Here is a 15,196-nt window from a genome sequence, read left to right on the forward strand (position 1 = left end):
AATGAATGATAACAAAGTGTGAGGCTGGATGAACACAGCAGGCCAAGCAGCATCGCAGGAGCACAAAAGCTGACGTTTCGGGCCTAGACCCTTCATCAGATTGCAACTATTGCAAAACATTTGTGACAAGATGGTTAAAATTACACTTGAGCTTATATTTCACAATCCTCAGCAAGTCTTTTAGTTAATGTAATGTTTAACCAATGATCACTGGGGACTGATGGAATCTGTTTCTTAAAAAAATTTTTTTTTTTAAACACCTAGCTGAGTGCAGAAAGGAGAATCAGCCTTCATATCAAGACTGTACCATGTTAGTAATACTTGTCAGTAAGTTGTCAAGCCAACGTGGGTTCAATTACATAAACAGTGGAAATGATTGAGCCTTTTCTTGAGTCTCATGATTTGCTACATGAAAAAATTTGTTGCAATCCATTTTTTAGGAAGGTGATAGTACTGTATCACAATCTGAATTAAAATTCATCAAACCATTTACTATCCTGAGCAGTTACATTTGCTTCTGATATAGGTGTAGTGCTTACATTATATGAATTGTGCCTTTTATTTTGTCTTTGCAAATGGTGGGCTGCAAGAAGTAATTTTAAAAAGGGAGACAGGGATTTACCAAGATGGCTGCATGATTTGACAGTAAGGAATTTGATACCTTTTGCAAACTCTTGTTTCTGTGGCAGCAAGTTCCTGCAACATGCTGAGGAGTTAATGACCAGTGAAGATAATTATTTCAGAACTAGTTGAACATTGGAAAAATGTTGTAATTGGAAAAAAGTTTCAGAGATACCTGCTTCAGACGAAAAAAAACATAAATGGCTGTGATGTTGATCTCCTCAGTAAACGCTGTCTGTTCTCTGCAGTAAAACAAAACTGTTTTAAAATTGAAGAAAACCAGTTACCTTTCTTGCAGTGGTTGCTGTGACCTCTGAATTAGTAAACCATGGACAATCAAATCAATACATCTGTACTTCTTAAACACCAGTGAAAACTTCCAGAAAAATACAACCGAATATCATGGGCCTGGCTAGCCAAACAGGATCATCTCGACATCAGAATAAGGGAGCAAATTCCATTGAACTGACTTTTCAGATTCTATTCTACTCTGCCAATGATCGATTTTCTGTAAATATTTATCTGCGTGTGTTGGGGAACGTTTATAACGGGATATATGTTTTAGTTATTAGTGTTATATGCTCCTGCTGATGGCTCATGTCTGTTTACTTGTAGCTATACTTTAATGACTGATAATAGATGACAAATCTTGTTCAGTACAGAAATTTGGTCCATGATTTTTAGCAACCTTGGTCTGAAAGTCAGTTAAGGTGGGATATTGTACATACATTAAAAATAAACTTTAGCCTTTGGTATGACTGCTGGACTGGTAGGTCTCAGTTTACAGAGCTATCCCAATGAGTTGCAACAAAATGATTAGCTTTTAAACCGGCCAAATTTGAAGGAATTGATGAATGACAGTGTTTCCATTTTAAAATATGAAAACACAGAAACAGAAAAGTGAATGAGAGACTCCAATAATTTTAAGCTCTCTTTATCTACATTGATGGCAACTTTGAGAAATTTAACTTATTTTTACATTTATGCCAGGTTCTCATTATTTCCTGCAAGTGAAAAGACTGTGAAGTGAAGTGATAACAATTGTTGAAGGGATTCTGTGCTGGATGTATCTCAAACTGAACATTATGAAGGCTAAACTGTCCAAATTAAGATCAAATATGTTTGAGAAATATCTTCTCATTTGATGCCTTTTCTCTCTCCAGATAAATTCATAGATCCAATATATCGTTTCATTGCAAAGATATCAGATGGCATGAAAAAATCCAAAGAATCTTAATGCTTGAATGAAGAGGTTACAGTTGGCATTCAAAATCACAGAAATGTAAGTCTATAACTGTCTTAAATGGATGGATAGACTGCTTACTATAATTGAAGTATATATTGAAAGATATCGTTGTCATATCCATTTCGAGCACACCATGTACAATTTGTACCCTTCACTGAAAGAAGCTCGAAATTACTCTTTTCTTGAGCATGAAGAAGGTTGAATTTTTGAATACCGGTTATTTACTCCTTTGTTGTAGCCTGATAAATTTAAATATCTGCTTCTGATGGTCTTTCAATCACACTGCTGACCCAGCTGGGGGAGCACATGAGTGGCCAAATGAGCATCCAGTATTTTCTTTCCTTTGAGTGAAGCTCAAGATTATGTCTTATCGCTCTGTGTCTTCATACATCATAAACTGGCTTTTTACTAGACCATGCTGCTGTAGAGACATTTAATATAAAGCAGAAATTTTTATCTTTCTTACCCAACAGTTTTGAAACCTGCCCATCAACGATATTAAATTGTTGCCTCTACCACAGCTTTTCTTACAGAAAAAAGTTCCTGGATTTATTCAGAAATAACTATATATATTTAAATTGCATTTTTTAAATGTAAAACTATCTTGTTGATCTTTCTCCTTAAGTCAAATGCCTTCTTGGAGTGACTATCATCTCTGGACTTCCTGTTTTTAATCTAAAACTTGTGAGAATCTCACTGACCCCATAGATACCCAAGGCTCATCTGATGCAATTTAGCAACTGGCTTGTAGTTAGGTGAAATGTCCATTTTCCAAAGAAATTTTAATGATGGCAAGTGGCTGTTAGTTTGGAGACTTATGGGTTTTAATCATGTGTGAGAGTGGAAAGATCAGACAAAGTCCTCTGCCCATTAAACAGTAACCAAGTCAAGTTCAGGTAGGTAGGCAGCAGGGAAGGTACACATGGAATTAAATGGGCCTGCTTTCTTCCAAACCCATCCTCGGGGCTTCTTAAAATTCTGCTCTTATTTTTAGACCCTGACTTCCATGATTCAAATGTGAACGAGCTACTGCTGGATTTCTGCATTCAGTTGCCTAATAGAACCAAGAATTGTGTGTACTAAGTATTAGTCCTCCAAATGAAGCTCTGAGCAGACCATTTTGGCACAAAAAAACTTCTGAAAGTTGGAGCGGTCCTCCTCAGCCCGCAAAAGCAATTCTGCCTTTTTTTTAAGTCCCCATCTGGTTTCACTCAACACTCAGAACCCAATGTGCCAACTAATTCAGAGTGTGACTGGTCAGTTTCCCTCTGCTTCCTACAGTAGGTGAGCTGTGTGAGGCACCTATCCAGAACCTGCAGCTCTCTGCAGATAGCGTTTAAATGAGAGGCGAGCTGTAATGTGGTTGAGGTTTTCTTCCACTGTCTACGTGCAACATCACAGGGAAAAGTGTTACTACAACAAATCAAAGGTGTTTCCAAACTGCCTTCCTCTCCTATTTTTATCACTAAAATTACCCTCAGTGTCCACGAAATAAATCAAAAATATATTTGCATTTAGGAATTGGCATGAAAAACATCGCATGATGAGAAATGAAGGGTAGATTAAAGCTAAACTATGTTAATCAGTATGCATCCTCTTCTGCAACTGAGAATTTGTTTAAATGGTAATACTGCAGCAGTGACTAATTTAGATAGCCAAAAAATTAAATGCTCTGACTAATACTGTGATCCAAGGACATTTATGTAACAGATATTGGATTTTTCTTGTATGACAAAGGGGTTTGATGTAACAGAAGTACAATGGTGGAAAACTCAAAGTTAACCTTTGCAAGTCCAAGCAGCATAAAACAAGTTATTTAATGCAATGCCCTTGCAAAAAAACAACTGAAGCTGTGGAGCTCCAAAGGAATTGTACAGTTTCTTTCAGACTGGCACCAGGTGAAGAATAACATCATTGTTCCTTACTTTAATGTACATGTGAAAGGACAGATGAATTCTAATGCATCTGTCGCATCATAGATTTTTTGTTGGTACTTTGAATGATGAAGGTCTTATCCAATGTATAGACTTGGAAATGTTACTGAACCTGAGGAGAAGTGGGATCTGAATGAAACTGCGTTGTTGAAGCTGAAACATGCCTTGTTAATCCAGTTCCCTGGATAGTTGGGTTTAGCCTTTCCTTGCAGGCAGATACATGTGTTGACGACTGAATATCCACCTGTTAGTTCAATGCTCTTACACAGTTGGTTTCAGTCATTTCTCAAAGTCAGGAGCCTCCACCATTGGTGCATTTATTATCATCAACCATGGATACCTGTCAGTGATTATTGATAGTGAAAAAAAAGCTCATGTTTTAAAGGCACAGGCTGTGGTTTGTATACATACATCTACATTCGCTGATGTGTCTCCCACATATAGATCTAAGTGCTTCAAATTTATATCCACTGATCTGCACTAGTTGCTTGTTGTAAAAGGCTGCAGATATGTGTGAAATAACACATATTGTGAAGAGGTTTCTGCCAGGCTACTACAAAACTACATGCACTCAAAGGCATCATAAAGTGATGCACAATTTGATGGATCATTAATTGGTGGGATTGATGCAAATTCAACTGAGCACTCCCCACAAATATAATTACAGAAATAATAATGGGTCTGTTTTACGTAAAAACTGGGCTCCTTGATGGTAGAGTGTTTATATATTTTTTTAGAAAGTTACAGAACATCACATAGATACACAGTGGTCATAAAATAGCATTTAGCCCCTTATTTGCTTCACTCCTTACTTGATTGCAGGAAAAAAAAACTGGAAAGTGGTAGTGTGGAGCATTGCCTCAGCCTTGATCCTATTGAATGATGGAGCAGGCTTGACGTGTCAAAGAATCACTCGACTCGAAACATTAAATGATTTCCTCTGCAGATGCTGCCAGATCTGCTGAATTTCTCCAGCAATTTAAGTTGTTGTGATCTACCCATTTTCCTAATTCTTGTGGTCTTCTGATCCTATCAGTAGAAAGCAACAATTTTTCTGATGGATTTTTACAGACTAAAGAGCAGAAGGGGCGAAATATAACAATATTTAAAGCAATATAATGTGCACATTGTCTGATCAGTTTGGAGAAAGGCCAGAGATATCTCAAATCTACGTTTTAATTTGGTCTCTCATTACCTTATGTGGAAGTTGTCTTAAATTAAATGCTAGGCTACCGCTCCAATGTTTTAGGACATGCCAGTTCACCTTTGTACTTGACAAGTTTTGTTTAAACATCTTATATGGCTGAACTTTGTTAATTTATTAATTATAGGGCAAGAGGTAAACTGCATAACACCAAATTTAATTCTTGATGCAGTACTAAATGAGGGCATAACTCAAGTTTTTCCAAAACACTGAAAACACTGATATGTATTAGAAAATGTGAAAAATTCTCCTGGTATTTCCGGCATACAAAAAGCAAGAAAATCCAATGTGGCCAATTATTGCCCATCATTCGACACTTAATCATGGGCAAAATGATGGAAGATTTCATGCACAGTGCTTTCAAGCAGCAGTTGTTTAACTATAGACTGCTCAGTGATGCTCAGTTTGGGTTCTGCCAGGGCTACTCATTTCCTGAGTTCAATATGGCTTTGGTTCAAACATGGACAAAAGAAGTGAATTCCAGAGATAAGGTGAAAGCAACTGCTCTTGATATCAAAGCTGCATTTCCCACAAGTGGTACAAAGGAGCCCCAGGAAAATTAGAGTCAATATAAATTAGGAGTAAGTATCTTCTGGTTAAAGTCACATGTAGCACAATGGAATATAGTTGTGGTCTTTGGAGGTTAATCATCTCATCTGTATGAGCCCTTTGGAGAAGGGTTCTAGGTCCAGGCACCTCCAGCTGCTTCATCACCTTTCTCTATCATAAAGACAGAAGCTGAGATGTTAGGGACAGGCAACAATTTTTTTTCATATCTGGAGGGTCTATGAAGATTATAAATGTCACCCATTTAGGACAGGGGTAAAGAACATAGAACGTTACAGCACAGTACAGGCCCTTCGGCCCTCAATGTTGTGCCGACCTGTCATACCGATCTCAAGCCCATCTAACCTACACTATTCCATGTACGTCCATATGCTTATCCAATGACGACTTAAGTGTACCTAAAGTTAGCGAATCTACTACTGTTGCAGGCAAAGCGTTCCATTCCCTTACTACTCTCTGAGTAAAGAAACTACCTCTGACATCTGTCCTATATCTTTCACCCTCAACTTAAAGCTATGCCCCCTTGTGCTCGCCGTCACCATCCTAGGAAAAAGGCTCTCCCTATCCAACCCTCTGATTATTTTATATGTTTCAATTAAGTTATCTCTCAACCTTCTTCTCTCTAATGAAAACAGCCTCAAGTCCCTCAGCCTTTCCTCGTAAGACCTTCCCTCCATACCAGGCAACATCCTAGTAAATCTCCTCTGCACCCTTTCCAAAGCTTCCACATCCTTCTTATAATGCGGTGACCAGAACTGTACACAATACTCCAAGTGCGGGCGCACCAGAGTTTTGTACAGCTTCACCATAACCTCTTGGTTCCGGAACTCGATCCCTTTATTAATAAAAGCTAAAACACTGTATGCCTTCTTAACAGCTTTTCACATAAAGGATTGTGAAATTTCACGGAGTCAGAGCTGTGCATGCTCCGTCATTAAATACTCAAGACTGAGATGACTCAGTCTTTTTGGCATCTAAATTGTTGAGGATTATGGAGAAAGTACGGTTGATATGAAAGTTATCTTACTGAATGGCAGATTAGGCCTGAGAGGCTGGATCACATATCTAGATTCTAATTTTTGTGTTCCTGTACTGCCTCAAATATCAAATAAAGGATAAATATTACAGAATAAGGATTTATTTGCACTCTGAACTTATAAATGGCACAAATTATTTTGAACAGGTTTACTGATGTTCTTGTGCAAATTGCAATTAAACTACACCAACAGTGGAACAAAAGTCATAATTTATTTGTGGCATTTATCTCCCTTCAACGACTGTAAATGTTACAGCCAATGACTCTTCCCTCTAAACCACTGTTTCCAGCTTTTAAATGTCATGATAGCCAGTTCGATATGCCTTTGAGAACATTTCTTTGCCTTTGTTGAGCCACTGTCATGAAAGCAATTTGTTTATTCAGCTACTGCAGACGGCAACTGGAATTAGTCAAATTGTTGTGCGTCTGAAGCCACACAACAGCCAGACAGGGGAAATTATATTACTGAACCACATTTTTAATACAACAATCCAATAGTTTCATGGTGAACATTGCTGATGCTAATTTTATATTAATAACTTAATAATTAAATTCAAAAGTCCATAGCTGATACATTCAAATTTACACCACCAGTCCACTTCTTGATTACTATTTCAATAACATAACTACAACGATACTATCGCCCCACTAATTGTTATGTTACAGTTCACATAATGGGGACGTTATTTGCATTCATCTCAACGTAAACATATAATGAAGGTAAGTTCTCTATTCACACAATTACCTGTGAAGCAAGTATTTTTTGTTCTCACTCAATTTTTCTTTATTTCCTTTTCAAACTAAAACCACAATGAACTGTTTCTGTGATGGCTCAGTCAGCAGACAGACCTTGTGATGGCTTACAGAGGCTGATTTGGATATTGGTTGCACTTCCACTTGGTGTTTCCTGCTAACAGCACAGCAGAGATCATGAACTCACCATCTGGGAAATGGCAAGCACAAAATTTGAGTCCAAAAACTCCATGATGCAATGTGTGGGATATCATCGATATGAACAAACACACACCCCAATTGTCACTACTTGACAACAAAAAACATCAACGTTTTTAATTCCCTAACCTGTAAATTCTATCAGAAAACAATAATACCAACAGCTACAGAAAGAAGTGAGATAGTGGGATGGGCCTACCTTCTCCACTCTTGAATGACCACAGATACATGCAGTTTTAAAGGAAAGACTGTTTAACTACTGAGTGTTGTTATTCTCAAGAACACATTTGAAGAACATGATTGAGAGATAGATAGGACTGGCAGCTCAATATTACAGGGTAAAGAATCTTTAGATAAGACAGGAGAGAGGTACGAAAAACAGGAGGTGATGTTACAACTCTGATCAAGGAGTAAATTACTACTATAAGGAGGGATGATATCTTAGAAGGTTCCTCAATTGAGACCATATGGGTAGACCTTAAAATAAAATCAAAAAGGAAGCAGTCAGCAAGAAACAGAAGGGCAGATATGTGGGTAAATATCAGAAGTGTAAATACAATTGGGAAATAACATTACAAGATTTCAACTTCTCCAATACTAACTGGGGTAGGTAAAGTGTGAATGGTTTAGAGAGGGCAGAATTCGTTAAATTATGTGGGACTGCCTTCTTAAGCTAGTTTGTAAAAAATCTACTGGAATTGGACAGCATTGTATTGAATTTTGCGAAATGAAGCCGGTAAAGTGGTAGTGAAGGCAGGGTAAGCAATCCATTGATTATGACCATAACTCTGGGAGATTTTACATACTTAAGGAAAGGGACAAAGTTTGACTTGTGTCAAAGCTTCTGAGTTAGAAAAAGCCTGATTTTAATAATGATAAGAGAGAATCTGGTCAATTTAGATAGGAGCCCAGTTATGAAAATAGGAAAATTTACAAGAAGAGTGCAGGGTCAAAATGTTTCCACAAAGGTGAAGATTGGGGCCAACAAACCCTGAAAAACCCTGGATGTCGAGGAATGTAGAGGATTATACGAGGAGGAACAAGGAAAACTTATCATAGATACTGAGGGCTAAACACAGCAGAAACTCTAGGTGAGTACAGAAAGTGCAGGGGGTCTCTTAAAATAGAGACAGATAAAGTGACAAGCGGGCATGGAAAACCATTGGCAACTAAGAAGGAGGCATTTAGTAGTAAATGCGGGCTTAACAATATAGAAATCTTCAGTTCCTGCTGAGAAATACCTTTGGCTGTTGTGAAAGCTAAGGGAGGAGATTACAGGAGCCCTGAAACTAATGTTCAAAGTCCTCTATGACCACAGGAGACATGCCAGACGTCTAGGAGGCAGGCAACGTGGAACCATTATTCAAGATGAGTACGAGGGATAAGCCAGTGACTATAGGCCAGTCAGTCTACCATCTCTGGCAGGGAAGATTTTGGGAAAATGTCCTGAAAGGCAGAATTAATCAGTACTTCGATAGGCAAGGATGACTCAAGGATAATCAATATGGCTCTATCAGAAGGACATCATTTATAACAAACTGTGTTGAATTTTTCAAACGGGTGATTTGGTTTGTAAACGAGGGTTGTGCAGTTGATACAGCCTTACACAGATTTAAGTAATGCTCTTGACAAGGCACCGTATGGGTTACTGGTTAAGAAGGTAAGAGCCCATGGGATCCAGGGCAATTTGACAATTTAGATCAAATACTAGATTCATGGTTGAACAAAGAGGGCGCTGGTCATTTGTTGTTTTTGTGACTGGAAGCTGTATTCAGTGGTGTTCTGTTCTGTTCTGTTCTACATTATGAGGGACCTTTCAGAATGAAGTGCAATGCCACATTTCTGGAGGAGCCCTGATCAGAATCTGCGGTCAAAAATGTGGAACTGTTCCTTTGCATAAAAACAGGAGCAAAGTGTCAATCATCCAAAGGTTGCCAATCCTCAGTAAACATCACCCAATGTTTTAACTTTTCTTACTATTTTCATGGGAAATACAGGCTGTTTCAGCAAATGGGGAAGTTGAAGGTGGAATGCTCATAGAATTAAACCACCAGCAAGAAATTGTGAAGAATGGGCAAAACTATCCTTGACTGCAATTGTTGCATCAACTCTCTTTGTCTTCCTGGGCTGGTCATAATAGATTATTAATACTTACTTCATTGGTTGATGATCTGTTCTTTGTTAAAAAAATCACTACAGTTAATTATATCATTCTCATTAACAAATTAGCTAATTTAAACGTATCAGTCTGACAATTATCTCTGATCTCAATACCTACACCTGAGACTTTACCAATGATGGCTCTTGTGTTTGATACTCCTTTCTCAGCAGTCGGTGTTAGGTGTTTATTTATTCTCATCAGGTCTTTTGTCAGATGTTGAATAGGTGAGATTTCCCATGTTTATGGAGCAAATGGCTTTATGTTATCAAGGGAAATCTATGCTTCAATGTGAAGATACCTGAACAGGCTTTCAGTTGACAAGCAATTATGCACATACCATTACAACATGTTGGTTGGATGACAGTTTTCTACAATTATGTTGTAGAATTGTATAGAAATTACAGTGCGGAGGTAGGCCAGTTGAGCCTAATGACCTCCCTGATGTTTGTGCTTCACTTACACTTCCTTTCTTTTCTTATTTTATCGAACCAGCAAAATATTGGCCAAGGGCTTGCAAATATCCCCAACATGAAATGAATTGCAAATCATTTAAGTGAGGACATTACACATGAGGTTTTCTTTCTGTCGTACCATGCCTAGGTAGCATTTTTGCGAAAAGCAATCACAGATGAAAATTAGTATGTACCAGTTGTACTAAAAAAACTTTGAATATCAACAATATGCTACATTCCCTGCTTCAAAAGCACCATCCGTTCTACAACATTGTGCCATCTCAAATGTTCACTGTTGCTTCATTGTGGCACCAAGGGACATGAGGTTTTGGGGTCATACAGCTGTACAGCACATAAACTGACCCCTTGGTCTAACTTGTTCATGCCAACCAGATATCCTAAGTTAATCGAGTCTCATGTGCCAGCATTTGACCCATATCCCCCTAAACGCTTCCCATTCAGGTACCCATCCAGATGACTTTAAAAGTTATAATTGTACCAGTCTCCACCACTTTCTCTGGCAGCTCATTCCATACACGCACCACCCTCTGCATGAAAAGTTTGTCCCCTTGGGACTCTTTTAAATTTTTGCCCATTTACCTTAAAAGTGGCTTTGTGCACGGGAAGTCATGCCTCGTGAAATTGACTGAGATTTTTAAAGTGGTGACCAAGAAAGTAGATGCGTGCAGTGGTGACAGATGTTGTCTATTGAACTTTAGCAAGGCCTTTGGCAAGTTATTGCATGGAATATTGTTGAGGGGATTCAGGGAGAGCTAGTCAATTGGATTCAAAATTGGCTTAAAGGTAAAAGACAGAGGGTGGTGGTAGAAGGGTGTTTTTCAAACTGGAGGCCTGTGATCAGCAGACTGTCAAAGGAATTTGTACTGGGTCCACTGTTATTCATCATTTATACAAATAATTTGGATGAGAATGTTGCAGGTATAATTACTAAGTTTGTGGATGACACCAAGATTGTTGCTATAGTGGACAGTGAAGAAGATTACCCCGGAAGACAGCAACGTCTTGACCAACTGGGCCAGTGGGCTCAGGAATGGTAGCTGGAGTTTAATTTAAATAAATGCGAGGTGGTACATTTTGGTAAGTCAAATCAGGGTGGGGCTTACAGTCAATGGTATGCCCCTGGGGAGTGATATAGAATAAAGAGATCAAGGGGTACACATTCATAGTTCCTTGAAAGTGGAATCCTAGGTAGACAGGGTGACGAAGGAGGCTTTCAGCAGGCTTGCTTTCATTGGTCACAGCATTGAGTATAGGAGATGGGACATCTTGCTCCAGCTGCACAAGATGTTGGTGAGGAGACATTTGGAGTATTACATGCAGTTCTGGTCACCCTGCTATGAAAAGGATATAATTAAGCTAGGGAGAGTGCAGAAAATATTTACTATGATGATACCTGGATTGGAAGATTTGGGTTATGAGGAGAGGCTGAAACTTTTTTTCTCTGGTTTGTAGGAGACTGAGGGGGTGACCTTATAGAGGACTGTAACATCATGAGAGGCTTAGATATGGTAAGTACAACAGCTTTTGTCCATGGTAGGGGAGTCTAAAACTAAAAGGCATAGGTTAGTTGAGTGGTGAGAGCCACAAAAGGGTCAGAGGGGTAATTTTTTTACACAGAAGATGGTGAGTGTATGGAACGGGCTGCCAGATGTAACGGGTGGAGGTGAATACAATTTTTCCATTTCAGAAACATTTGGTCAGGTACATGAATGGGATAGGTATGCAGGGATATGGGCCAACTTGGGCCTAGTTTAATTATGAAAACTGGGTGGCATGGACAAGTTGGGTCAAAGGGCCTATTTCCATATTGCAAGCCTCTTTGATTCAATCTTGACTTTCAATGCTGGGCCTACAAATAATTGAACCTTGGAAGAAGCCAAGACACTGTTGGGTCTCATGTATTTTCTGATTATACATGAAACTATCCTCTACGCACTTCAAAATGACTTGCAGCCAATGTCATGTTTGTACAGTGGTAATGGGAACTGCAGATGCTGGAGAATCCAAGACAACAAAATGTGAGGCTGGATGAACACAGCAGGCCAAGCAGCATCTCAGGAGCACAAAAGCTGATGTTTCGGGCGTAGACAATTCATCAGAGAGGGGGATGGGGTGAGGGTTCTGGAATAAATAGGGAGAGAGGGCGAGGCGGACCGAAGATGGAGAGAAAAGAAGATAGGTGGAGAGAGTATAGGTGGGTGGGTAGGGAGGGGATAGGTCAGTCCAGGGAAGACAGACAGGTCCAGGAGGTGGGATGAGGTTAGTAGGTAGATGGGGGTGCGGCTTGGGGTGGGAGGAAGGGATGGGTGAGAGGAAGAACAGGTTAGGGAGGCAGAGACAGGTTGGACTGGTTTTGGGATGCAGTGGGTGGAGTGGAGGAGCTGGGCTTGTTGTGTGGTGCAGTGGGGGGAGGGGACAAACTGGGCTGGTTTAGGGATGCAGTTGGGGAAGGGGAGATTTTGAAACTGATGAAGTCCACATTGATACCATTAGGCTGCAGGGTTCCCAGGCGGAATATGAGTTGCTGTTCCTGCAACCTTCGGGTGGCATCATTGTGGCACTGCAGGAGGCCCATGAGGGACATGTCATCTAAAGAATGGGAGGGGGAGTGGAAATGGTTTGCGACTGGGAGGTGCAGTAGTTTGTTGCGAACTGAGCGGAGGTGTTCTGCAAAGCGGTCTCCAAGCCTCCGCTTGGTTTCCCCAATGTAGAGGGGGCCACAACGGGTACAGTGGATGCAGTATACCACATTGGCAGATGTGCAGGTGAACCTCTGCTTAATGTGGAATGTCATCTTGGGGCCTGGGATAGGGGTAAGGGGGGAGGTGTGGGGGAAAGTGTAGCATTTCCTGTGGTTGCAGGGGAAGGTGCCGGGTGTGGTGGGCTTGGAGTGCAGTGTGGAGCGAACAAGGGAATCACGGAGAGAGTGGTCTCTCCGGAAAGCAGACAGGGGTGGGGATGGAAAAATGTCTTGGGTGGTGGGGTCGGATTGTAGATGGCGGAAGTGTCGGAGGATGATGCGTTGTATCCGGAGGTTGGTGGGGTGGTGTGTGAGAACGAGGGGGATCCTCTTGGGGCGGTTGTGGCGGGGGCGGGGTGTGAGAGACGTGTTGCGGGAAGTACGGGAGATGCGGTCGAGGGCGTTCTCAATCACTGTGGGGGGAAAGTTGCGGTCCTTGAAGAATTTGGATATCTGGGATGTGCGGGAGTGGAATGTCTTGTCGTGGGAGCAGATGCGGCGGAGGCGGAGGAATTGGGAATAGGGGATGGAATTTTTGCAGGAGGGTGGGTGGGAGGAGGTGTATTCTAGGTAGCTGTGGGAGTCGGTGGGCTTGAAATGGGACATCAGTTACAAGCTGGTTGCCTGAGATGAAGACTGAGAGGTCCAGGAAGGTGAGGGATGTGCTGGAGATGGCCCAGGTGAACTGAAGGTTGGGGTGGAAGGTGTTGGTGAAGTGGATGAACTGTTCGAGCTCCTCTGGGGAGCAAGAGGCAGCGCCGATACAGTCATCAATGTACCGGAGGAAGAGGTGGGGTTTGGGGCCTGTGTAGGTGCGGAAGAGGTATCGCACCCTCTTCCGCACCTGCACATGGCCCCAAACCCCACCTCTTCCTCCGGTACATTGATGACTGTATCGGCGCTGCCTCTTGCTCCCCAGAGGAGCTCGAACAGTTCATCCACTTTGCCAACACATTCCACCCCAACCTTCAGTTCACCTGGGCCATCTCCAGCACATCCCCCACCTTCCTGGACCTCTCAGTCTCCATCTCAGGCAACCAGCTTGTAACTGATGTCCATTTCAAGCCCACCGACTCCCACAGCTACCTAGAATACACCTCCTCCCACCCACCCTCCTGCAAAAATTCCATCCCCTATTCCCAATTCCTCCGCCTCTGCCGCATCTGCTCCCACGACATGACATTCCACTCCCGCACATCCCAGATGTCCAAATTCTTCAAGGACCGCAACTTTCCCCCCACAGTGATTGAGAACGCCCTCGACCGCGTCTCCCGTATTTCCCGCAACACGTCTCTCACACCCCGCCCCCGCCACAACCGCCCCAAGAGGATCCCCCGCGTTCTCACACACCACCCCACCAACCTCCGGATACAATGCATCATCCTCCGACACTTCCGCCATCTACAATCCGACCCCACGACCCAAGACATTTTTCCATCCCCACCCCTGTCTGCTTTCCGGAGAGACCACTCTCTCCGTGACTCCCTTGTTCGCTCCACACTGCCCTCCAAGCCCACCACACCCGGCACCTTCCCCTGCAACCGCAGGAAATGCTACACTTGCCCCCACACCTCCCCCCTTACCCCTATCCCAGGCCCCAAGATGACATTCCACATTAAGCAGAGGTTCACCTGCACATCTGCCAATGTGGTATACTGCATCCACTGTACCCATTGTGGCTTCCTCTACATTGGGGAAACCAAGCGGAGGCTTGGAGACCGCTTTGCAGAACACCTCCGCTCAGTTCGCAACAAACTACTGCACCTCCCAGTCGCAAACCATTTCCACTCCCCCTCCCATTCTTTAGATGACATGTCCATCATGGGCCTCCTGCACTGCCACAATGATGCCACCCGAAGGTTGCAGGAACAGCAACTCATATTCCGCCTGGGAACCCTGCAGCCTAATGGTATCAATGTGGACTTCGCCAGTTTCAAAATCTCCCCTTCCCCAACTGCATCCCTAAACCAGCCCAGTTTGTCCCCTCCCCCCACTGCACCACACAACCAGCCCAGCTCCTCCACTCCACCCACTGCATCCCAAAACCAGTCCAACCTGTCTCTGCCTCCCTAACCTGTTCTTCCTCTCACACATCCCTTCCTCCCACCCCAAGGCGCACCCCCATCTACCTACTAACCTCATCCCACCTCCTTGACCTGTCCGTCTTCCCTGGACTGACCTATCCCCTCCCTACCTCCCCACCTATACTCTCTCCACCTATCTTCTTTTCTCTCCATCTTCGGTCCGCCTCGCCCTCTCTCCC

The 15,196-nt window shown here is 42.1% G+C and overlaps 1 protein-coding gene across 6 annotated transcripts in view; it reads left to right on the forward strand.

Moving 5' to 3' along the window:
* atp10b (ATPase phospholipid transporting 10B) overlaps positions 1 to 15,196 on the forward strand; it is a 258,000-nt gene that overhangs the window by 77,709 nt on the left and 165,095 nt on the right. For 5 of the 6 annotated variants that reach the window (XM_048543004.2, XM_059650616.1, XM_048543005.2 and 2 more), the window contains one exon: positions 1,785 to 1,903. The exons of the other annotated variant lie outside the window; for it this stretch is intronic. Coding sequence is in view for 2 of the 5 variants with exons in the window: in XM_048543007.2 (XP_048398964.2) it covers positions 1,866 to 1,903 (38 nt within the window). In the remaining 3 variants the exon portion in view is untranslated. The remainder of the gene's footprint in view (positions 1 to 1,784; positions 1,904 to 15,196) is intronic. 6 annotated transcript variants of the gene reach the window in all.

This window comes from Stegostoma tigrinum, chromosome 13, assembly GCF_030684315.1.
Source record: "Stegostoma tigrinum isolate sSteTig4 chromosome 13, sSteTig4.hap1, whole genome shotgun sequence".
In the NCBI taxonomy this organism is placed as follows: Eukaryota; Metazoa; Chordata; class Chondrichthyes; order Orectolobiformes; family Stegostomatidae; genus Stegostoma; species Stegostoma tigrinum.